This window comes from Patiria miniata, unplaced genomic scaffold (genome assembly GCF_015706575.1).
Source record: "Patiria miniata isolate m_02_andy unplaced genomic scaffold, ASM1570657v1 HiC_scaffold_16, whole genome shotgun sequence".
Taxonomy (NCBI): domain Eukaryota; kingdom Metazoa; phylum Echinodermata; class Asteroidea; order Valvatida; family Asterinidae; genus Patiria; species Patiria miniata.
This window is the reverse complement of record NW_024037054.1, coordinates 4,713,557-4,737,032: the sequence shown is the minus strand read 5'-3', so window position 1 is coordinate 4,737,032 and position 23,476 is coordinate 4,713,557. Positions and strand designations below refer to the sequence as shown.

Genomic DNA, 23,476 nt, shown 5'->3' with positions numbered 1-23,476 from the left:
ATAATTTTACACAATCATCATGACAAAACACTGGACGAAATTTCAATTTTGAAATACAGAACAAACTCGTTTTGGGGGCAACAACTCAAAAAACAATAGGGCCTAGATGTATTTAATTAAAATTTTAAACACCTTGCAGATCTGTTGTGAGCATTTTTTTTAATGGAAGTACGTGTAATTATCACTTAGGTCTCTGGGAGTCGATTGCCTAAACTCCATTGCAAAAATAGAGCCATTTGAAGGCCCAATTCCACCCAAATTACAGAAATACAAGCTTGCAGTCACGTGCACGCCTTCTGCCCTTCTTTTCTACAAACTTTCAAGTTATTGGCCCACAAAATGCTCTAATAGCAAAGTATTTGAGGGTACACAAATTGTGATTTGGCTAGCGTAGGCAATTTGGGGCCAATCACAGGTCTGCACACCTAGTGGTCTCGCACGCCTATTAATTTTCTTTCCATAGAGGGCGCGCCGAATAAATAGTGGGTCTCGATGTCCACCACCAAACTCGTTTTGGAGGACAACTCATGAAATACATGATGTAGTAAACTAAATTTTCGTACACTGATTTATCATTATGTTTTACATTGCGAGATTTAATGAATTAAGAAACCGTCAAACAATGAAGCTATAAGGACCGTAACAATACAATGTTTTAAGCGCGACAAATGCAATCCGAATGGAAGTCAACGTTGATTTTTCGCTTTTGAAACACTACATTGTTACGATCATATTTTATTTATTGTTCCACGGTTTCTCGTGATATTGTAACACATCGTGGAAAATCACTTCACGAAATTTCAATTTAATGCATCCTGTATTTCTTGAGTAGTTTATCTGAAACGAGTTTGTTCTTTTTGTTCAATAGTGCAGCATCCGTGTTGGCGCGTTGTGGAGACCACTATATATGTGGCGCGCCCTCTATTGAACGAAACATAAAGTAGGTACGAGCGCACGTTTGTCTTGATGGTGCGAGACCACTAGTCTTATTTAGCGCGACATTTCTGGAAAGAAACTTTCAGTTTGACGGTTTCTCACGAAATTTAATCTCCTTATGTAACACATAAAGACCTATCACTGGCCGAGCTTACAACTTAATACAGCTGGCCGGCCTCGTGGGCTCGGGTTATTGCCCAAATAGTGTGCTATTTGCATCGCGGTGGACGTTGAGGGCGACTGATTCCACATCATTCGCGATTCTGCCGGCCCCGCGATCGGGCGCTTTGGCTATCGGGCTGTCCGATTATGGCCAAATATCTCTCCCCATAGCTCATGTATTGCCGGAACAAGTAGAGGAACAGTGCTGCATGCGGGAAGATTCAAGAGGGATGACCCATGGTTAATTTTGTATCCTTAAATGACCAAAAAATATATATATAATTTTAAAAAACGGGGTGTTCAGGTATGTTGTTCATTTGTATACGACATGCCGAGGGTGCAGAATACCCTTGACTTTGCATGGATGCGTGCTCCGGTGCGTGTTTGGGTTTGTTATTTATTTGGTATTATGGAGGGTTTATTTCTGCTTGGCATGGTAGCATCAACTTGTCGATTTTTATGGAATCCATTTTCTTCCATTTTGGATTGGTGAATTCGTCTTGGCTTTGGATTGAGTGGCATACATATCGGATCGGTGCGCATACCTGTAATTCACACGTGCCTTCATTATGGTTCCGCATTATTGCGTTCAGGCGTGGTCCTTTGTTCCTGCGTAGGCGAGGGTGGAGATCGTTTCTTGTGCCATAGCACACAGATCGTTTGAAAGATTGCTGAGTGACAACGAAATCATGGCCGACGTTTACGATGCTATAGAGGTTAGTTTGTCTTTGGTTTCAGGCATTCGTTAAAGAGGCAAATACTGGGGTTTTTACGGTTTATAGGGGTTGAGTTTCTCTTTATAGGTTTCAAGAAATTCGTTGTAAATGCATGTTTCTAATGAAGCCTTGACTTGTTAGATGCTTAAAGGTGGGATAATTTTTGAGACCAATGGCCGCATGTACATTATGTTAATGAATACATTTACATTAAAAAGGATGGTATTGCGGGCTGTCGAGAAAATTCTTCCTCAGGGTAGTTGCCCTTCATCAGGGTAGTTGCCCAGTATCCTTCATTAGATTTTGAACTCTTTTGTTGCTTCAAACGAACAAAATGCACAAATTACAAATGATGGACTGTAAGCTTTAAGCAAGTACCCTAGACCACTGATCTCTATATTAAGACTGGATAGCGGATATCCATACACAATTCACACAGTAAACTTTGCATATTGAACAATTCGCCCCCGGTCTCATGAAGATGGCCGCGTATGATACGAACGTTCTACGCGTATCGTCAGCGCGCGTTGTATCAACAGTTGACGCACATTTTGGTCACGTACACATATTATGATGTTCTAAAAAGGACACATTCCCGTAGTGATTATTATGTGTATATGGAGATCAATGGGTCTCACCCACTGATCTCTATCGGACTGGATAGCGGATATCCATACAGCATTCACACAGTAGACTTTGCATATTGGCCAATTCGCCCCCGGTCTTACGAAGATGGCTGCGTATAATACGAACGTTCAGCGCGTATATATACGCGCGCGTTGTATCAACAGTTGACGCGCACTTTAGTCACGTACACATTATTATGAAGTTCTAAAAGGGACACATTTCCGTAGTGATTATTTTTCCAAAACGCCGAAAAAGTGAACTGCGGCATTAAACAAGTAAACCACGTCGTTAGAAAAATTGTAAACCTTGGTCAGTGGTGGTGGTCAAAATATAAGTCAAGTGAACCGCGATGTTACAAAAGAAATCATGCTGTCTATAAAGACGGCAACTTGTCCTGTGTAGATCACCAGCCGCGGTCTCACAGTCTCACCAATATGACGTCAAATTCATTCATTGTGCGGCTCTCTATTCTATCCAGTCTTTATATAAAGATCAGTGGTCTCACCAATATGGCGTCAAATTCATTCATTGTGTGGCTCTTTATCCGCTATCCAGTCTTATTATATAGAGATCAGTGCCCTAGACGTTGTTCTGACAGGTTCGTGGGTGATATTGGTTGGTCGTGATAGCGCCCTCTCGCGGTGGCCGGTTATCGCGGTGGCGGGTTATCGGCGTAGCAAACAAGAACAGCGTCTAGCCCCTAGACTACTTTCATGCCCAACAGGGACACTTGGTCAGGTTTGATTGGTGGAGGGAAACGCAATTCGTCGTTATTATTATTATGCAAAATAGTTCTACCCATTTATGGGCATGCTTTGCAGCAGCATGATCACATGATAGCGCTGCACCCTATATTAAGCCCTGGGCTCCCGGTGTCACATGAAAATCCGACTCCTATGAAAATCGGACCCCTATTTCCCTATTATTGGTTGATCCCTCGCACGTGACAGGTCACTCTCCCGAAACGATCCTAAAAATAGCATATTATCGTACTCACGCGTGCGCAGCACTACCAATGAGTCCACATTTCATGGAGTCGGATATTCACGTTACACCGGTACCTGCCTCTTGTAAGCCTGAGCCAGCACAGGAGATACACCTAAACACCACCCACGAATTCCTGTGAACTTCATCCGGTAAGTTTGTCGCTTGGCTAGACGGGGTGTACCCAATGTTCCCCAATACTAGCCCCATTAATGTGGCCAATTTACTGGATTATCTCCGTAAATAAAGGCCACACTTCCACCATGTCCAAAAACATGTCTAACTTTGTCAAACTTTGATGTTCACAAGGGCCCGCAAAGAGGTCAGTAATGACACAAACACAATTTAAGGGGAAACATCAAACACATCAAAACTTATTTCCGTTTATTTTACCCAAACTTGGTCCTCTCCAAATGTCTTTTTTTTTTCCTCTCATAATTATCCGTGATAAAGTACCGTATTTTGAAATGTCTCGTATTTTACCAATATCATTTGTTAAAGGCATATATCATTTGCATTTATCCGAAAAGTAAATACCGACTAACTATCGACAAGCTTACTTAGCCTTGGATTATAGACTAGTACCGTACACCCCGTGAAATTTATTGTAGGTGAATCCCAACGATCAGTTAATATTAACTGACTTTAGAAAAAAGAGTGCTATTGACGAAATCGTGTGTAGTGATCATGTGTATTGTTTTTGTTTTCTCGAAAAGTGTACTATCTACTGAGCTAAAACTTCAACAGAATTTGAGTGGTGTTACCCGTTTTATTATTGGAAACAACCAATATGCATGAAAAGCAAATGACCCTATAGGCTTTTTATAAGTCCATGCACACCCTTCCTATGGGGAAGAAAGATTCGAGCGTAGAAACCAGAGTCCGAACAAGCGACCTTGCTGAGGAGGGTGGGCGGGGCAAAAAAAAAACACCAGGCGACCTTTTATGTCCAAACTCGAGAGGATAACTTAAATCTCCTTTACCTTACCGCTTCTGCGTCACCTCACGGTTCATCCCTGCCACAGCCGGTGCAGCATGAATTTAGGTTTTATAAAATACGGACTCATTGGTGATATTGCGCATGCTCATGCATAGATAATTAGGAGGGGGACCGGTCACGTGAGAGGGTTTAACCAATAAAAGGGTAAAAGAGTCCGATTTTAATACGAGTCCGATTTTCACATGACACCGGATTAAACTTCTGATGTATACTCGTCCGCCCTCTACGTCGCTAGCGGTGCAAATAGGTTGAAAATACCAAAAGTATGGTGGCCCTGAAGGGACATCGCATATCGCAAACGTGTGCGCATACGTATGCGATGTTGCGAAATTTATCGCGAATATGTGCGCACACGTATGCGATGTCGCAAAATTTATCGCGAATATGTGCGCACACGTATGCGATGTCGTGAAATTAATCGCGAATATGTGCGCACACGTATGCGATGTTGTGAAACAATTCGCGAATATGTGCGCACACGTATGCGAATTTGTTTGCAATGTCGTGAATTTTATTGCATACCTTGTCGCATACCTTTCAGTAAAATTCCTAATGAACTGGGGAGTTGTAGCAGCTAGTCTGGAATCTAGACGTACTGTACTACTGTTAGATATAAATAGGGTCGGACTAATAAACCTTCGCGCGCACGCTGTTCCTCGTGCAATCGTTACTACTAGTACTGTCGAGCGCAAACTTGCTACTTGCGCTAGTTTGAAATTTGCGCGCGCAAGTTTCAAACTTGCGCGCAAATTTCAAAGTCCCGAACTCCCCAGTTCATTAGGAATTTTACTGAAAGGTATGCGACAAGGTATGCAATAAAATTCACGACATTGCAAACAAATTCGCATACGTGTGCGCACAAATTCGCGAATTGTTTCACGACATCGCATACGTGTGCGCACATATTCGCGATAAATTTCGCGACATCGCAAACGTGTGCGCACATATTCGCGATAAATTTCGCGACATCGCATACGTATGCGCACACGTTTTCGATATGCGATGTCCCTTCAGGGCCACCATACAAAAGCGAGTATGTAGGCCTACCTCATCATCTAGCGGTCGCAACCGGGATCTCGTTCGCAACGCCTCGCCACAGTTTGCTTTATTTATTCGCATGCATGCACATGTGCTGCAGGAGTCTGCGTGTGCGTTGTTGATTTGATTTTCTCAATACATGCACATGTTTTTGATAAAACCGAAATTCAAGGGAATAACGACCCACACCAGTTGTCGGTTTGTGCTGCCGCGGTTTGCGTCGGTTAACGAGAAGCGGTAACAATCGGTTGATATAATTATGTAACGTTGTAATGGCATAAAGTTGTCTCTAGGCTCGGTACTTCCCTGGCACCGCATTTACATTGCTAGCACATGTACCCGGTTCAAAATAACCTGGGACCCTTTTTAGGTGTTGGGCTTTAGCCCAAAACCTATTGTTTTTGCTAGGGTTTTTAGGTGTTGGGCCTGAGCCCAACACCTATTGTTATTGTAAGAATTTACTATTTTTTTTTTTTTTTTTTTTTATTTCTCCAAGACACATTCGTTTCCGGAACTGTTTGTAAACATGAAAAGTAATATGAACTTTAATTGTCAATACATGAATGCACAACCCACTGAAGATGTGCTTTTTTGCAATTACGTCATTATGACGTCATCATGGGTCACGTGACGTCACTTCAAAAAATAATAAATTTAATCTTTGAAATTCAATATAAAATCAACCGTGAGAGACCGGAACTTGAATTTTGCGGGAATCGACATGATAATACATGCTCTTCAATTAATCTTGTGTGCGTAAAATCACATGACCCTTCCTTCCGGTCGAAACCGGAAGTGCCTATTAATTCAAAAGTGGAAAAAGATATGAACTTGCTTTCAACGATGTTAGCCTGTGGGTGGGTTGATCTTTCAAAAAAAATGATCGGTGACGCCATCAAGTGTTCGAGCGCCCTCTAGCGGCAGGTTAAAAAATGTCCAAAACGCATTTTCAGTTGATGTCTGTGGCGAAATTTGCGGTAATCGCTTCAAAATTAATATACATAATGACCTTAATGCAGACAAGACCTGTACGCAAAAAAATAATGATTACGTCATCAGACCGGAAGTTACAATGAAAAGACCTCTTTTCCTTTGAGAATTGCTAAAAAAATCAACCGTCAGAGATATAATCCAGTTTTGTGCTTTAAATGGCACTTCAATAATAGGTCTAAAACTTCCTAAGGTTTCGTTACAATAAATTTACTAGAAGTTGCCCTGCAGCCCCCTTGAAGTTTGAAAGTGAACACGCCTATGCATTGAAACGCTCATTTAATGCCACGTACATTGTGTGTACAGCAAATGGGGATAATTGCGTACAAAGGGAAAATCCCGAAAAATAGTGTGCTACGATTGCGTAAAAGGGAACTTCCCCTTATATGATATTCAACCATTGGGCTGGCGAAAGCGCCCAATTGGGCGCTTTTTTAAATTGGGCGCTTTTTTCTACAAACATGGGCATTGGGGTTAAGAGGGTATGGCGAGCAATATCTTGAATTGCGCCAATGGTGTGCGACCTTTACTTTAAGAGATATGAGCTATTTGGTGGGTTTTTGTTACAATTGTACTAGATAAGTTTACAGTACAGCACCATACGTGCGTGCAGATCCTCTGTATAATTACTCCACGCGCTATTTTTTAACCCTCAACCCTCAACATCAACATCAACAATCAACATCAACATCAACAATCAACATCAACAATCAACATCAACAATCAACAATCAACATTAACATCAACAATCAACATCAACAATCAAAATCATCAATCAACAATCAACATTAACATCAACAATCAACATCAACAATCAACAGCAACATCAACAATCAACATCAACAATCAACATTAGCATCAACAATCAACAATCAACATCAACAATCAACGATCAACACCAACAATCCACAACAAAAATCAACATCGACAACCCACATCAACAATCATCAACAATCAACTTCAATAATCGTTAATCAACAACACCTATCAACTGTCAACAATCAACAATCGACATGAACAACCACCGTCAAATTCAATCAACAATCAACATCATCAATCAACAATCAACATAAACAACCAACAATCAACATATCATCAATCAACAATCAACATAAACAACCAACAATCAACATCAACAATCAACATTAACAATCAACAACAACAATCAACATCAAACAATGTGAAAAAGCCAAACCTCTAGCCCAACACCGTGTGTTTGTCCTCAAACTCTAGTGTATTTTTGTGTTTGTTGACTATTCTCCTTTGCAAAAATTTGCAAATTCTTCTCCGGAACAGTTTGTCAAAATGAAAACATATATGAACTTCAATTGTCAAAACATGAATGTACAACCCACTGAAGATGTGCTTTTTTGCAATTACGTCATCATGACGTCATCGTGGGTCACGTGACGTCACTTCGAAAAATAATAAATTCAACCTTTGAAATTCAATATAAAATCAACTGTCAGAGACCGAAACTTGAATTTTGCGGTAATCTACATGATAATACATGATCTTCAATTTATCTTGTGCGTGCAAAATAACGTGACCCTTCCTTCCGGTCGAAACCGGAAGTGCCTAATAATTTGAAAGTGGAAAAAGATATGAACTTACTTTTAACGATGTAAGTCTGTGAGTGGGCTGAACTTTTCAAAAAAATGATCGGTGACGTCATGAAGAGTTAGAACGCCCTCTAGCGGCTGGTAAAAAAATGTCCAAAACGCATTTTCAGTTTAAGTCTGTGGCGAAATTTGCGATAATCGCTTTAAAATTATTATACATGATGACCTTAATGCAGACAAGGCCTGTGCGCGAAAAAAAATTGATTGCGTCATCAGACCGGAAGTTACAAAGAAAAAAACTATTTTCCTTTGAAAATTGCTAAAACAATCAACCGTCAAAGATATAATCAAGTTTTGTGCTTAAAATGGCACTTTAATAAAAGGTCTAAAACTTCCCAAAGATTCTTTTCAATACATTAACTAAAACATGCCCTGCAGCCCCCTTGAAATTTGAAGTTGAACACGCCTATGTCTTGAAACGCTTATCTCATGCCACGTACATTGTGTTTACAACGGATTACGTACAAAAGGGAAATCCCCGTGCTAGCTTCGTGAGTGTCTGGTTTTACAACTGTTGTATGTTAAATATTGAGCTACATGTAACGGCTGTTTGATGAACCGATGTATTTTAAGTGTTTACCAGTGTTTTGTACACGTTTATTATGACAACTTCTGAACGCAAGCACATTTTTGACTTCTGATGACGTCATATGATACTCAAAAATTGGGCTGGCAAAAGCGCCCAATTGGGCGCTTTTTTGAAATTGGGCGCTAAAAACATGCGCATTTGGGTGAAGAGAGTATGACGAGCAATATTTTGTATTGCGCTAATGGTGTGCGACATTTACTTTTAGAGATATGAGCTATTTAATGGGTTTTTGTAACAATTGTACTTGATAAGTTTACAGTACAGCAGCATGTGTGCGTGCAGATCCTCACCTGACTTTTTTAAACTATCCTCTGTATAATAACTACACGCGCTATTTTTCAACCCTCAATTGAACCTCACCCTTAACATCAACTTCAACAATCAACAATCAATATTAACATCAACATCAACAATCAACATCATTAATCATCAATCAACAATCAACATCAACAATCAACATCAACAATCAACGTTTGACAATCAACGATCAACAATCAACATCAATATCAACATCAACAATGAACATCAACATGAACATCAACAATCAACATCAACAATCAACTTTCGACAATCAACTTTCGACAATCAACAATCAACATCAGCAATCAACTATCAACAATTTACATCAACAATCATGACAATCAACAATCAACAGTCAACATCAACAATCAACTATCAACAACCAACATCAACATCAACATCAACAATCAAAATCAACATCGACATCAACATCAACAAATATCGACAATCAACATCAATAATCGTTATCCAACAACACCAATCAACTATCAACAATCAACAATCGACATCAACATGAACAACCACCGTCAAATTCAATCAACAATCAACATCAACATCAACCATCAACAATCAACATCAACATAAACAACCAACAATCAACAATCAACATTAATAATCAACAACAACAATCAACAGTCAACAATGCGAAAAAGCCAAACCTCTAGCCCAACACCGTGTGTTTGTCCTCAAACTCTAGTTAGTTTTTGTTTTCTTCTATACACATTCCTTCTCCAGAACTGTGTGTCAAAATGAAAACATATATGAACTTCAATTGTCAATACATGAATGCACAACCTACTGCAGATGTGCTTTTTTGCAATTACGTAATCATGACGTCATCACGGGTCACGTGACGTCACTTCAAAGTTTAATAAATTTAATCTTTGAAATTCCATATAAAATCAACCGTGAGAGACCGGAACCTGCAATTTGCGGGAATCGACATGGTAATACATGATCTTCATTTTATTTTGTGCGCGTAAAATCACGTGACCCTCCCTTCCGGTCGAAACCGGAAGTGCCTAATAATTTGAAAGTGGAAAAAGATATGAACTTGCTTTAAACGATTGAAGTGTCTGCCTGGATTGACCTTTCAAAAAAATAATGGGTGACGCCATGAAGTGTTGGAGCGCCCTCTAGCGGCAGGTTAAAAAACGTCAAAAACGCATTTTCACTTGATGTCTGTGGCGAAGTTTGCGGTAATCGCTTCAAATGTTGTGTACATGATGACCATAATGCAGACAACACCTGTGCGCGAAAAAAAAATGATTACGTCATCAGACCGGAAGTTACAATAAAAAGACCTTTAAACCTTCAAAAATTGCTAGAAAATATACAGTGATAGATATAATCAAGATTTGACTGTATATAGCAGAGTTAAAATAGCGCTTGAACTTTCTGGTAATGACGTCATAATGACGTCATGGTTTCGTTTTTTATGGCAATCGATACAATATTGCAGGGTCTTCAGTTTTGGTATAAGTGCAAAATCACGTGACCCTTCCTTCCGGTCGAATCCGGAAGTGCCTTATTATTTGAAATTGGCAGAAGATGCGAACTTGCTTTCAACGATGTGAGTGACTGCCTAGGCAGTACTGTACAAACATTTTACATATTACATTTGACGTCATCAAATGTTAGAGCGCCCTCTGGCGGCATGTTGAAAAGTTTTAAACATGCATATTTTGCGTTGATGTGTATGGCAAAGTTTGCGGTAATCCATGGCCCAACACCGTGTGGTTGTTCCTACAACCTCTCGTTTTTTTATATTTAACTGTGACCCTCAAGTTCATGGCAAATGTTCCCAAGTTCATCATTTTATGGCAAATGTAGCAGAGAATTTGCGGGCAGTCAAATCGTGATTGGTGCAGATTTTATAGAAGAATTACTCATTACCACGCGGGCCCAACCCCATATCGCGGACCCAGAAACTGGGCGTGCTGCGCTGCAGACGTTGATAATCGGAGATGGCCGCCTTATGCGCATGGGGGCCCACTGGTCGCCGATGATGACTCGATCGGTACATTATGATTTAGAACTTATGTAGTAGACTAGTACTGTTGTTCCCGAATGCCCCGACAAACATGAGGACTGGTTTGAGAGTACAAAAAAATACATGATTATTTTGTGAACATGTTGCAAGAACATATCGTCTGTGTTTACAATTGAACATAAAAAATATGGTTCCCTCATTAAATCTACTCTGTCACTTGTAAAGTGCAAATCTTGCTTTGTGGATAACGTTTAGAACTTCATGGTTGTACCTTGATATTTTCGAAAAACACAGTGTTGTTAAACAAAACTGTGTGCGAAAACAATGAGGAAGCTTAAAAATGAAATTAATGCATGACCACACGGTTTACGGTGATTCCGTTTTAGTTTGAAACCTTCGTTCGGCACAAGCCTACGTGTTTTGAAAATAAATATGAAGCACATAGTTCCTCTTTCCCAAAGACAACATTTAAAGTGCAAACCCTGCTTTACGTAGTATAGGCCCATTTTAGAACCTGTGACGCCATGGTTGTTCCACGAAAAAGTGAACCCAAAAACATAGGTTTTCTCAGTATTGTTTGTGAAATACACGTAATGAGGAAGTTTGAGGGGAAAAAAACACACTATGACCCATATTTGTGAGAACTTAATTGAAATACCTTTTGTCCGGAACATGTGTTTTCTAAATAAATATGCAAATCCAAAATAAATATATCTAATCCAGTTCCCTTTTCCAACAAACCATAAAATACGGTAATGCGCAAATCTTCATTTTGTACTTTAGAAAGCAATATCCGATGGGGGCGCTGTTCAAATCTGACGATCATGCACATTGCTATCATTGTCATAATTGTTTTGAATCAAAACGGGGGGGGGGGGTGTTTGACACCCACCGGATCCACGCCTGCGTACCTAGTGCATGTGCAAGATTTTTTAACACGCACAATTAAAGGTCAAATACCAGGTTGAGAAAGCCTGCAGGCACTGGGAGCGTACTGCTCGACACCGTGGGACGGAGGTTGCAAAGCAATAGATCGGCCCATTAGGCCCCGCCCACTGTGCACGTATTATTATAACCAAAAACCACGTGTTGTGTAAGTTTAATGTTTCCGATACATGATGCGCGCACGCATGTCGGACGTAAAGTTGTGCACGCTTGTCGGACATTAAATCAGGGCTGTGATTGGTCAAACACCACTGGGCGGGGCTTAATTAGTCATCTGTGAGCTCGGATGGGGCGGTTGCTGTAAGCTAATGTACAAGCAAATAGGTTTAACACTTCGTGATAAATTTCAAGCCCCACGGTTGCTATTTATTTCACTTGAAGAGCAACCCATCAGTAAGACAGTTGGTGGTGTGAAACGAAGTACTGAAAATATTGTACATTAAATTCGATTTCGTTTCCTTCGTAAGCTTATAGCTACCGTAGCATCCTCCGCATACAACGGCTTCAAGGTAGGTCCTCTTTCTTATAAGTACCAGCCTTAAAAACAACTGTGTCAAATTATTTCTCGGTTTCTTTCTTTTTATTTTAAGAACTTAACTGCAATTTTCAGGAAATGCAAGCCGATCGTTTCAGCCCCAGCTGATTCTAAAGTACCGGTCAAGTTTGACCGTATAGTTGCTCGTCCATTCTGACTAAAGTTTTTAACACGAGTGTCACAGTATCAAAGCTCGACTTCGTGATCTAACTTATGCAGCCAGTCGCGGGCCTCAAAGATTATTCCTGATGGCTGTCTTATATCGAACGTCCCCGGAAACATTTGTATATCTTGTGTTTCGTCTATTCCAGCTGGATTCGATTCAAGTCGATTCCTATTTCATTCTACGGATACTTTGAGTAAATAAACTGATAACACATCGTACATTCTACCGAGACCAACGCCTATAATTCTAATGCATTGTTTAAAAAACCTGTCCAAGTTCAGCTCATCCGATACTATGCCTTTGTGAAAAAAAATAGTGCTTAGGCCAAAAAAAAAAAAATATTCGGTCTCTGGTCAGACCGAAGTTCCGGAATTGACGCGGGGACGCGGCTTTTTTTTTTTTCTTCAAGCTTGGATTGTACAGACAAGGTGGGGTACTATTTTGCTTTTTAGGTGTCCTCATGTACATTGGTGTCCTCCATAATTTGCCTTGGTGCTCTCGAGCTTTTGCCTTGGTGCAATTTCCCATTCCTTGGTGCTCTTTGATAAAAAATAATTGAGGAGGTGCGGCAACAGAGGGCGCTGTTGGAGCTACAGCGGAACATTTTGGGAAACAAAGATTGACGCGCATGATTAAATCGACGCGCGCGCTGACCAGAGACCGACTTATTTTTTTTGTTTGGCCTTATGGCCAAAAAAAAAATCTCCGGTTTCTGGTATGGAGCTTGCCCAAAAAGTGGTGCGGCGACGCGGTTTATTTTTGTTTAGGTGTTGGGCCTTGAGCCCAACACCTCTTGTTATTGTAAGGGTTTACTATTATTAGGTGTTGGGCTTTAGCCCAAAACCTATTGTTAGGTGTTGGGCTTTAGCCCAAAACCTATTGTTTTTGCTAGGGTTTTTAGTTTTTTTTTCTTCTATACACATTCCTTCTCCAGAACTGTGTGTCAAAATGAAAACATATATGAACTTCAATTGTCAATACATGAATGCACAACCTACCGCAGATGTGCTTTTTTGCAATTACGTAATCATGACGTCATCACGGATCACGTGACGTCACTTCAAAGTTTAATAAATTTAATCTTTGAAATTCCATATAAAATCAACCATGAGAGACCAGAACCTGAAATTTGCGGGAATCGACATGGTAATACATTTATTTTATTTTTTTAATACATTTATTTATTTTGTGCGCGTAAAATCACGTGACCCTTCCTTCCGGTCGAAACCGGAAGTGCCTAATAATTGGAAAGTGGAAAAAGATATGAACTTGCTTTTAACGATTGAAGTGTCTGCCTGGATTGACCTTTCAAAAAAAAATAATGGGTGACGCCATGAAGTGTTGGAGCGCCCTCTAGCGGCAGGTTAAAAAAAAGTCAAAAACGCATTTTCACTTGATGTCTGTGGCGAAGTTTGCGGTAATCGCTTCAAAGTTAATGTACATGATGACCATAATGCAGGCAACACCTGTGCGCGAAAAAAAATGATAACGTCATCAGACCGGAAGTTACAATAAAAAGACCTTTAAACTTTCAAAAATTGCTAGAAATTATACCGTGATAGATATAATCAAGATTTGGCTGTATATAGCACAGTTAAAATAGCTCTTGAACTTTCTGGTAATGACGTCATAATGACGTCATCAAGTATGGTATTACAAGCAATCAAAGATTTCTAGATTTAATCTTTGAAAATCAATATAAAATCAACTGCTACAGATTTGATTTGTTTTTTATGGCAATCGATACAATATTGCAGGGTCTTCAGTTTTGGTATTAAGTGCAAAATCACGTGACCCTTCCTTCCGGTCAAAACCGGAAGTGCCTTTTTAATCGAAATTGGCAGAAGATGCGAACTTGCTTTCATCGATTCGAGTGTCTGGGCAGTACTGTACAACAATATTACAGGTGACGTCATCAAATGTTAGAGCGCCCTCTGGCGGCATGTTGAAAAGTCAAACATGGATTTAAACATGCATATTTTGAGTTGATGTGTGTGGCAAAGTTTGCGGTAATCCATGGCCCAACACCGTGTGGTTGTTCCTACAACCTCCAGTTTGTTATTATAAATTGATAAACAATATCAAAACTTTACAAATTTAGTAAATTATTATTAGCTTTATGCCATTTATGATTAAAATCATTTACGCCAGGTATACTAATACTACGTGAGTGTAAACGCAAATATGTTTAACTATTTATGAATGTATATATTGTCTTTTACCTCGCTTTCTTCTTGGAGAACCAAGACAATGCTGTCACCAAAGAATGCACAGTTTTCTAATAATGTGCGCTTCCATGTACTATTCATCGGGCGATGATTGCCCTATCCGAGGACCGATTTCTCTTCTAAACTTCCAAAATTATATTCAAATATTGGACCGAGCGAGCACAGCTTATACACCGTCTGGGACTCTCCAAAGCTAAGCATGTGTCAAAGTGTGCGTCTGTTTTTTCGACTTTCCTGCCTATTCTTTTCCCCTCATGATAGTCAGGTGGCTTAGACCCAATTTTTGATAAGATCGTGACCAAGTGGTCCAAAGCACCAAACTTGGCAAATATGCTGTTATAGCCTTAGAGAAGATATTTAGAAGGGGTGACCCTGAAATTCTTTGGGGAAGAGTGCCTAATTTGCTTCAATCATTAATCCCTACCGTGTAATACATTTATTCCCACATTTGAGTACACTTTTTTTTTTTTGAAAAGTACATTTTGGGGATTCCACTTACACATCCTTACTTCAATAACATGTTCTAAAACATTTAAGACTGTCTGGATAATTATGAGGACATAGTAACGATTCGAAATGGCTACTAAGTTGCGCGCATTAACCTTGTCTCCAGATATAATCAATTAGTCTTGCCAAATAGTATTGATGAGCTTCAAATTCACCAAGTTGCTTACTGGCACAGTTACTCGATTAAGACTTCATGGAAAATCATGTGGACAACAACATTGTGATATTTAGCCCAGAACACAAAAACGGGGAGCTTGATTAAGTCCTCCACGTCAGGCTTCAAGTAATTTTTAGCCCAATTTACGGACACCTCATTTTCCCCCTTTTTGTTTTTGTGGGCTAAATATCAAGATGATGTAATTTTTCACATGATTTCCCTTTTATTTTTGTTAGGATAACTGTGTCATTAAGTAACTTTGTGAATTTGAAGTTCATCAATACTGAGGTTTGGCAAACTACTTGATAATATCTGAGGGAAAAGGAAATGGATCTTTATTATGTCCTCATAATCTTCAAGTCTCCGATATTCTTTAGAAAATGTTATTTAAGTAAGGATATGCAAGTAAATTCCCAAAATATACCTTTCAAAAATAAAAAAATCTACCCAAATATGGGAATAGATATATTACACGACAGGGATTAACGCTTTATGCACATTAGGCACTCTTCCCAAAAAGAAATTTCAGGTGTCACCCCTTCTAAATATCTTCACTGGGGCTAAAAGAATCTATCTGCCAAGTTTGGAGCTTTGGACCAGTCGGTCACGATTTCAACCGTATGCAACCTGACTCTTTGTCACTTCGTGGGAACATGAATCGCAGAGGCTTTACCTATTTGTACTTTTGACGACATTTTGTTACTTTTGCGCGTCATACGATGGGTGAGCACGCGCGCGTCTGTTCTTTTTCAACATTCGCACGCGCGTGTATGCTCCCATCCCGCCGCGTGTAAACCACTGATCTCTATATAAAGACTGGATAGCGGATATGCATACAACATTCACACAGTAGACTTTGCATATTGACCAATAGACCGCTTGCAGACGCGTTCGATAATCGACGCGCGAAGGCGCGCGACGCCATGTTGTGGGACAGGCGTATATCAATTCACGCACATTTTGTCCCATAACATGGCGTCGCTCACCTTAGCGCGTCAATTATCGAACGCGTCTGCAAGCGGTCTATTCGCCCCCAGTCTCACGAAGATGGCCGCGTATAATACGAACGTTCTACGCGTAAATACGCGCGCGTTGTATCAACAGTTGACGCGCATTTTGGTCATGTACACATATTATGATGTTCTAAAAGGGACACATTTCCGTAGTGATTATTATTTCAAAACGCCGAAAAAGTTATATTTGCGGCATTTTAGTAACCACGACGTTAGAAAAATTGTAGTTAACCTTGGTCAGTGGTGGTGGTCAAAATATAAGTCAAGTGAACCGCGACGTTACAAAAGAAATCATGCTGTCTATAAAAACGGCAACTTGTCCTTTGTAGATCACCAGCCGGTCTCACCAATATGGCGTCAAATTCGTACATTGTGCGGCTCTGTATTAGCTATCCAGTCTTTATATAGAGATCAGTGGTGTAAACCAATGTATAATTCCTCCGGCCCTGCTCACGAGGTGAATTTTTGTCACTTCGTGAGAACATTTTACACTTTTTTACATTTCGTAAAAATGAAAATTTCCGATTTCAGGCTTTTTGTCAATTGTTTGTTTACAATAATTAAGAGAGTAAACAAGATTTTGCCTTGAAACTTGGTCAAATTGTTCCTTGAGACAACTTTAATAAAATGGCCAGTAAAACTCAAACTCGAATAATTATCGATTTTCGAGGTTTTTGTCACTTCGTGAGCAAAGCGACGATTTATGGGGCTACCCCAATACGTTAGTGTACCTATGTTCCCCAATACATTATGTTCCCCAAAATCGTTAGGGTTAGTATTGGATTTCGGGAACATAGGTATTTTTTGGGAACATGGATATTGGGGAACATACCCGGCTAAACCATCACACATATTAGGTTGTAGTTTAAAATCCTGTACATTTTGGAACTCGCTGAAGCATGTTAAATATAGGTAGGCCAAATTGAATGATTAGCTTTTGTGCAATTTGTTTTCATTCGTAACAACAAAATTGCTCAAAATCTTTAGTATACGAGGTACTTATACTACTATCAGGGTGCACAAAGTACCAAACCTGTTGGAGTTTCGGCTCAGTGGTTAGCTATGCATATTGAGAAAACACAGAAAATGTATATGTAGGGCTACAGTGTTTATAGCTTCATGGTCTTGGATTATGTTGCAGCTATTTTCAAAGGTGTCGTGTTAGTATGAATTGCATGGCATTCTCATGTATAAAATCATCCCGAGATCAGCCTTCAATCATGTAGGAATCATCATGTCGAGGTCCCAGGGGATGGGTAATTCGGGCATTGTGTGTGCAGGATATTTCTTTTACGAACGAAGTACGAAAATGGGCAGCCTACTTCAAAAATACTTTTAACAACATTTTTGCTGCTTCGCATAACGAGCTACCGGTGGAAGGTCAAGTACGATCGGCCCACATGGATCTATCAAAAGCGTGACTGGCGTCTGGTTCTCACACATTTTTAGCTATTTATTTCATGAGTTGATCTTTGACAAGTCACACGTTGCGACGCGTCGGTTGCCGGCAGCCTATAGAGTACAGGGCCGGCTCGAAATATCCACTGGACCGTGGACCGTGTCTAGTGATTTTAGCGTCGGTCTAGTGCTGTGTGTGACTGCACTAGTCCGGCTGTCTAGTGTTTTTTTTTCTTGCACTATATAAACAAAATGACCCCAAATATACTAGCAGTTGAGGTCTGATTAATAGTGTGCTTTGAGTTCATATTATTACTTGATTGATTAAAATTACCGGCCAAAAAACTGTCTGTGCAGTAGAAGGAGGGGGAGGGTACCAGACTTTACCCCTCCCAGTGATCCCCCTCCCCCCCCCCTCCAAAATAGATCCCCCTCCCCAAAATATATCCCCCCCCCCTCTCCCCAAATATATCTCCCTCCCAATATATCACTCTCCCAATATCTCAGTCTCGGAATCAGGCCAGGCTCTTAATATTTACAGTCGCCCTCTTGGAGATCTCAACACAGACTCATAGCGACTGATGCGCCCTCTATCATTACTTTCAAATAAATAAACAAACAGCGTTTTCTTAGGTTTACAAAACAAAGTTTTAACTTTATTAAAACACAATAATGTAACTTTAACAAAATATAATTTATAAACCACAGATTTAAAAGAGGCGAAGTGCACGTCTCCTATGACATCATGTTACTGTATTTAAAAGAGAGAAGCACGCTTCACTTTGCTAATAATATTTATGACATCATTCTTATCGATGAAACTTAATTTACAGTTAGAGGAGAAGCACGCTTCCCTTTGCTAATAATATTTATGACATCATTCTTATCAATGAAACTTAATTTACAGTTAGAGGAGAAGTGCACTTCTCCTATGACATCATGTTACTTTATTTAGACGAGGAGTAGTTTGCTACCCTTATGACATCATGTTACTGTATTTAGACGAGGAGTAGTTTGTATCACAACCAAAACTATTCACTCGGATCCCTCTCATATAAAGTGTTCAAAGTGAAAATTTGAGAAACCTCAAGCACTTTTTCCTTTTTAATTCCGTCAACAGCATCTTTTCCGTCACCATGCTGAACCAGTCTCGTGCAAAGCGACCGGCCCTGCGCCAGGCCGCATCACCGCGAAGCGAGCTTTCTAAGGCCTCCGCCAAAGGTGAGTTAAGTCATATCCAATACAGGGTGAGTCATATAAAAAACGAAACCCAAATGTCGGGACCATTGTTTTAGTGAAGTTCTGTTTCAGTGAAAATCTATTTTCGGGTTGACAGTCGAAAATCTACAATTTTGTTTGCAGCTGCGACACCAGTCACGGACGATCGCCAGTTGCCGTGCGTTTGGGGGCAGCCTTTCCCCGTGAACGGCCAGGGAGTGATGATCTTCAACACGGACCGCCACATGATGCCCTTCTACGCCTGCGTGGAGGACGAGGACCCAAGCAGCAACGTTCTGGCTCTGCACGTCGGCGTGGGCTACGCCTCGTTCGTCATGAACAGCGCCGGAGACGCCAACCCGACCGAGCTGAGGCGGGTCACCGAGGCCGACACGCCCAGGTGCGGGGTGGAGGAAGGCAAGGTGTCGTACTGGTACAGCTACGACCGCGACAACCTGGTGCTGAAGTACGGCAAGGGCTACCGCATGGAGGAGAGCACGCTCATGACGCACGACTTCTTGGAGGGGGTCACGGACGAGGAGGACCAGATGAAGATCAGGGAAGACTTGCAGCCGTTCTTCACCGCCGAGGTTCAGAAGTTCGTCAGGCAATACGACGAAAAAGCCAGCATACAGATGTATGCCGGTAAGTATACATTAACTTAGATAGCAATGGAAAAACAAACATTAATATAACCACAAGTTTAACCAGCAAATTATGATCTAACAAAACACTTCATGCTTTACCATCGGGGTAAATTTCAACAGAAACCTAGCAAAATAAAAAGTGTGCTGAGCAAACTCTGTTGATTACCAGTGGAATGAAACCAAACTTTTAGATCATGCATGCAAATAAAAGCATGATACATTTTATGGAGTGAGTTTCATCAGCTTTGTACAAGAGGGTGAGATTTAAACGCCAAACGAAAAAAAACATCCTCACTTTCAGAATCTGCCACTTCCGACTTGGCGTCCTCCAATGTCTACATGTCGATCACAACACCTGGAGACGGTGGCGGAAGGCGCTTGCTGCGGCCGAAAGCTTCTGAAGGAATGCAGGATCACCCCTGATGTCATTGCACACCTCCTCAATCGTTTGGCGAAACTCGCGACCGAGGAGGTGCATGAGCAATGACATCAGGGGCGATCCTGCATTCTTTCAGGAGCTTTCGGCCGCACGCGCCTTCCGTCTCCAGTGCTGTATCGACATTCTGAAACCGAGTATTTTTTTCATATGGCGTATGATAAACAACAGAGTTGTTGATGATCTAAAGTAGGACATGTTATTTTTGACAACTATTACATGTCTTTGCCGGATTATTTTCGGTACATTGTTTTCTGTCCGGGAATTCGGTCTAGGCTTTGATAAAGTAAATGGTATAAGTAAAAAGATGGAGTAAAAAGAGTAGGATTGGTTATGGACAGGAAGTGTTTTATTGTGGGGGGCTGGGTGGGGATTAATATTAGTTCGCTTTTGCCCGTCAAGAAATAATAATTGAGAGCCTTTGTATTTGTTAAAGATGAGGCAATTTCCTGGAAAAAAATCGTTTCTTTTTAGCAAGGGGAACCGAAGTGACGGAGCCGATGGTTGAGTTCGACAAACAGCCTCTCATCTGCAACCTCCCGCCGACGGTCATGGACAGCTCCAAGGCCAACCTGTTCGAGCTGGACAGGGGCGACCACATCTTCTCTGCCAGCCTGCCGGCGGCCTGCAAAGAGCTGTACTCCAACGTGGCCAACTGCGAGCTGAATTACACGGAGGTAGAGGGGGAGAAGGTGCTACTATCGGACGCCATCCGATACAGCCTGGCCTACGGCATCCTGAAGGACAAGATCGAAAGCAAAGTGGGCGAGCTCGGCGACAACCCAAACGAGACCTACTTGCGCGTCACGCTGGGCAGCAGTCTCGGCAAATCTCCGGGAATCCCGTACGTGCTGGAGATTTGGCCAGGGGGCCATTACAGCCCCATCCACAACCACGGCAACGCCAATGCCGTCATCAAGGTCCTGTTCGGGTCCATCACCATCGACATCTACAACAAGCAGTCGGAGACCAGTTCCCACGACCCCCTGTTCACGTTCGAGGCGTGCGCAGGAGACGCGACTTGGCTGAACCGCAACTGGTACCAGACCCACAAGCTGCGCAACCCCGGGAAAGAGTACTGCGCCACCATTCAGTGCTACAATTACGACGCTGGCGACACTACGTACTGGCCGTATTTCGATTACGTGAGCGAGAACCAGACCATTGACGAATTCTACCCAGGTTCTGATTTTGGCTTTCTCGAAATGCGTAGTCAGGTCATGAAGGAATACACTGATTTTGTATACGGCACTAGCTCTTAGGTTGCTTGCGCAAGTTTTTTTCAGCACGCAATTGACACAAGTTTGGGTTGTTTGTAATTCCTTTAATGTTTGTTTAATTTTTCATCCTAAAGGCCTAAAGAATCCTTTGTCATTATAGGGCCTACACTCGTTCACATTTCATGAAGCTGATTTCGATTAAATTCAGTTTGATTAAATTTGATTGCTTCGGTTCGATTATAGATTGGTCTCAGTTTTAATTTAGCCTGCATTTAGTGTACTTAATTTGATAGATTAGTTTTGACTGGATTGGAGAAAATTAAATATGATATCGTATTATTTTGTAGTTAGTTTGGGTGACTTGGTTTGATACGATTTGTAAAAGTTCGATATTATTTTTTTGGCTTTGAATGTTTGTTTGGTTTTGTTTAGTAGCAAAACCTCAATTTTCAGGACAAGGAGTGAGCCTAAGTGTTAATGTAGGCCTAAAGATTTAAAACAAAATACTGTAGGTTCTTTTTTGGTGGTTTTATTTCAATTCTTTTGAGGGTAATTATTATCTCATGTTAATGAATAAGACACACATTAAAGTAATCAGGGACTGGTTTTCCGATAAACCACCCATGATACGCCTGCACCTTAATATTTTCAAAAGATGGAATTTTTGTCGGGGTGATTGATATTGGTATTGTGTTTTGCCCTTCACCGACGTATTTACTTTATTCTCAGTGTTGTCACGAGTGATTGTGAAAAAAATCCCTTGAGACAATCAACTAAATATTAAAGAAAAAATGGCGGAGATCGGGGGGGGGGGCGGAATCTGCCCCCTCCCCCGGCTGAGAGATGGTCAAAATAACCCGGCCCTTTTAGGGTTAAAATAGGCACGTGCGCACGTTTCCCTTGGTTCCGGTGCAAGACCACTAGTTTTATTTAGCGCGCCCTTTCTCAAAAGAAACGTTCAGTTGTTGTTTGACGTTTTTCTCACGAAATGGAATCTTCTTATGTAACACATCAAGACCGATCACTGGCCGAACTTACAACTTAATACAGCTGGGCCTGGTGGGCTCGGGTTATTGCCCAAGTAACGAGTGGTTCATGATTTTTCCACGGAGGTTGACTTTCTGTTCTTTCATTCGGTTTGTATTTTTCGCGTTTAAAATATTATATTTCTTTCGGTTATATTCTTTTTTGTTGTTTGACGGTTTCACATCAAATTTAATCTCATATTTTTACACAATCATCATGACAAAACACTGGACGACATTTCAATTTTGAAATACAGAACAAACTCGTTTTGGGGGCAACAACTCAAAAAACAATAGGGCCTAGATGTATTTAATTAAAATTTTAAACACCTTGCAGATCTGGAGTTGTGAGCATTTTTTTAATGGAAGTACGTGTAATTATCACTTAGGTCTCTGGGAGTCGATTGCCTAAACTCCATTGCAAAAATAGAGCCATTTGAGGGCCCAATTCCACCCAAATTACAGAAATACAAGCTTGCAGTCACGTGCACGCCTTTTGCCCTTCTTCTCTACAAACCTTCAAGTTATTGGCCCACAAAATGCTCTAATAGCAAAGTATTTGAGGGTACACAAATTGTGATTTGGCTAGCGTAGGCAATTTGGGGCCAATCACAGGTCTGCACACCTAGTGGTCTCGCACGCCTATTAATTTTCTTTCCATAGAGGGCGCGCCGAATAAATAGTGGGTCTCGATGTCCACCACCAAACTCGTTTTGGAGGACAACTCTTGAAATACATGATGTAGTAAACTAAATTTTCGTACACTGATTTATCATTATGTTTTACATTGCGAGATTTAATTAATTAAGAAACCGTCAAACAATGAAACAATTATGATCGTAACAACACAATGTTTTAAGCGCGACAAATGCAATCCGAATGGAAGTCAACGTGGATTTTTCGCTTTTAAAACACTACATTGTTACGATCATATTTTATTTATTGTTCCACGGTTTTTCGTGATATTCAATACACTCATGTAACACATCGTGGAAACTAAGTGCACGAAATTTCAATTTAATAC

General features: G+C 40.7%; 1 protein-coding gene across 4 annotated transcripts; it reads left to right on the top strand.

Moving 5' to 3' along the window:
- Nucleotides 1-1,198: 1,198 nt before the first annotated feature.
- On the top strand, nt 1,199-22,788 carry LOC119722728. Of its 4 annotated transcripts, none has more exons than XM_038193001.1 (4): nt 1,199-1,338; nt 19,027-19,127; nt 19,269-19,769; nt 20,682-22,788. In XM_038193001.1, exons 2-4 carry the CDS (start codon nt 19,043-19,045, stop codon nt 21,467-21,469), a joined length of 1,374 nt encoding a protein of 457 aa, XP_038048929.1. In that variant the 5' UTR covers nt 1,199-1,338; nt 19,027-19,042; the 3' UTR covers nt 21,470-22,788. The 4 variants fall into 4 exon arrangements, with proteins under 4 accessions (XP_038048929.1, XP_038048928.1, XP_038048931.1 ...); XM_038193000.1 differs by lacking the exon at nt 1,199-1,338 and adding an exon at nt 1,701-1,814; XM_038193003.1 differs by lacking the exon at nt 1,199-1,338 and adding an exon at nt 3,476-3,577.
- Nucleotides 22,789-23,476: the final 688 nt, after the last annotated feature.

Bases quoted from the DNA above. Each gene is read 5' to 3' on its own strand.
- LOC119722728 (XM_038193001.1), top strand. From the start codon at position 19,043: ATGCTGAACCAGTCTCGTGCAAAGCGACCGGCCCTGCGCCAGGCCGCA. The intron at 19,128-19,268 runs GTGAGTTAAGTC...TTTTGTTTGCAG, and splicing joins TTCTAAGGCCTCCGCCAAAG to CTGCGACACCAGTCACGGAC. The intron at 19,770-20,681 runs GTAAGTATACAT...GTTTCTTTTTAG, and splicing joins CAGCATACAGATGTATGCCG to CAAGGGGAACCGAAGTGACG.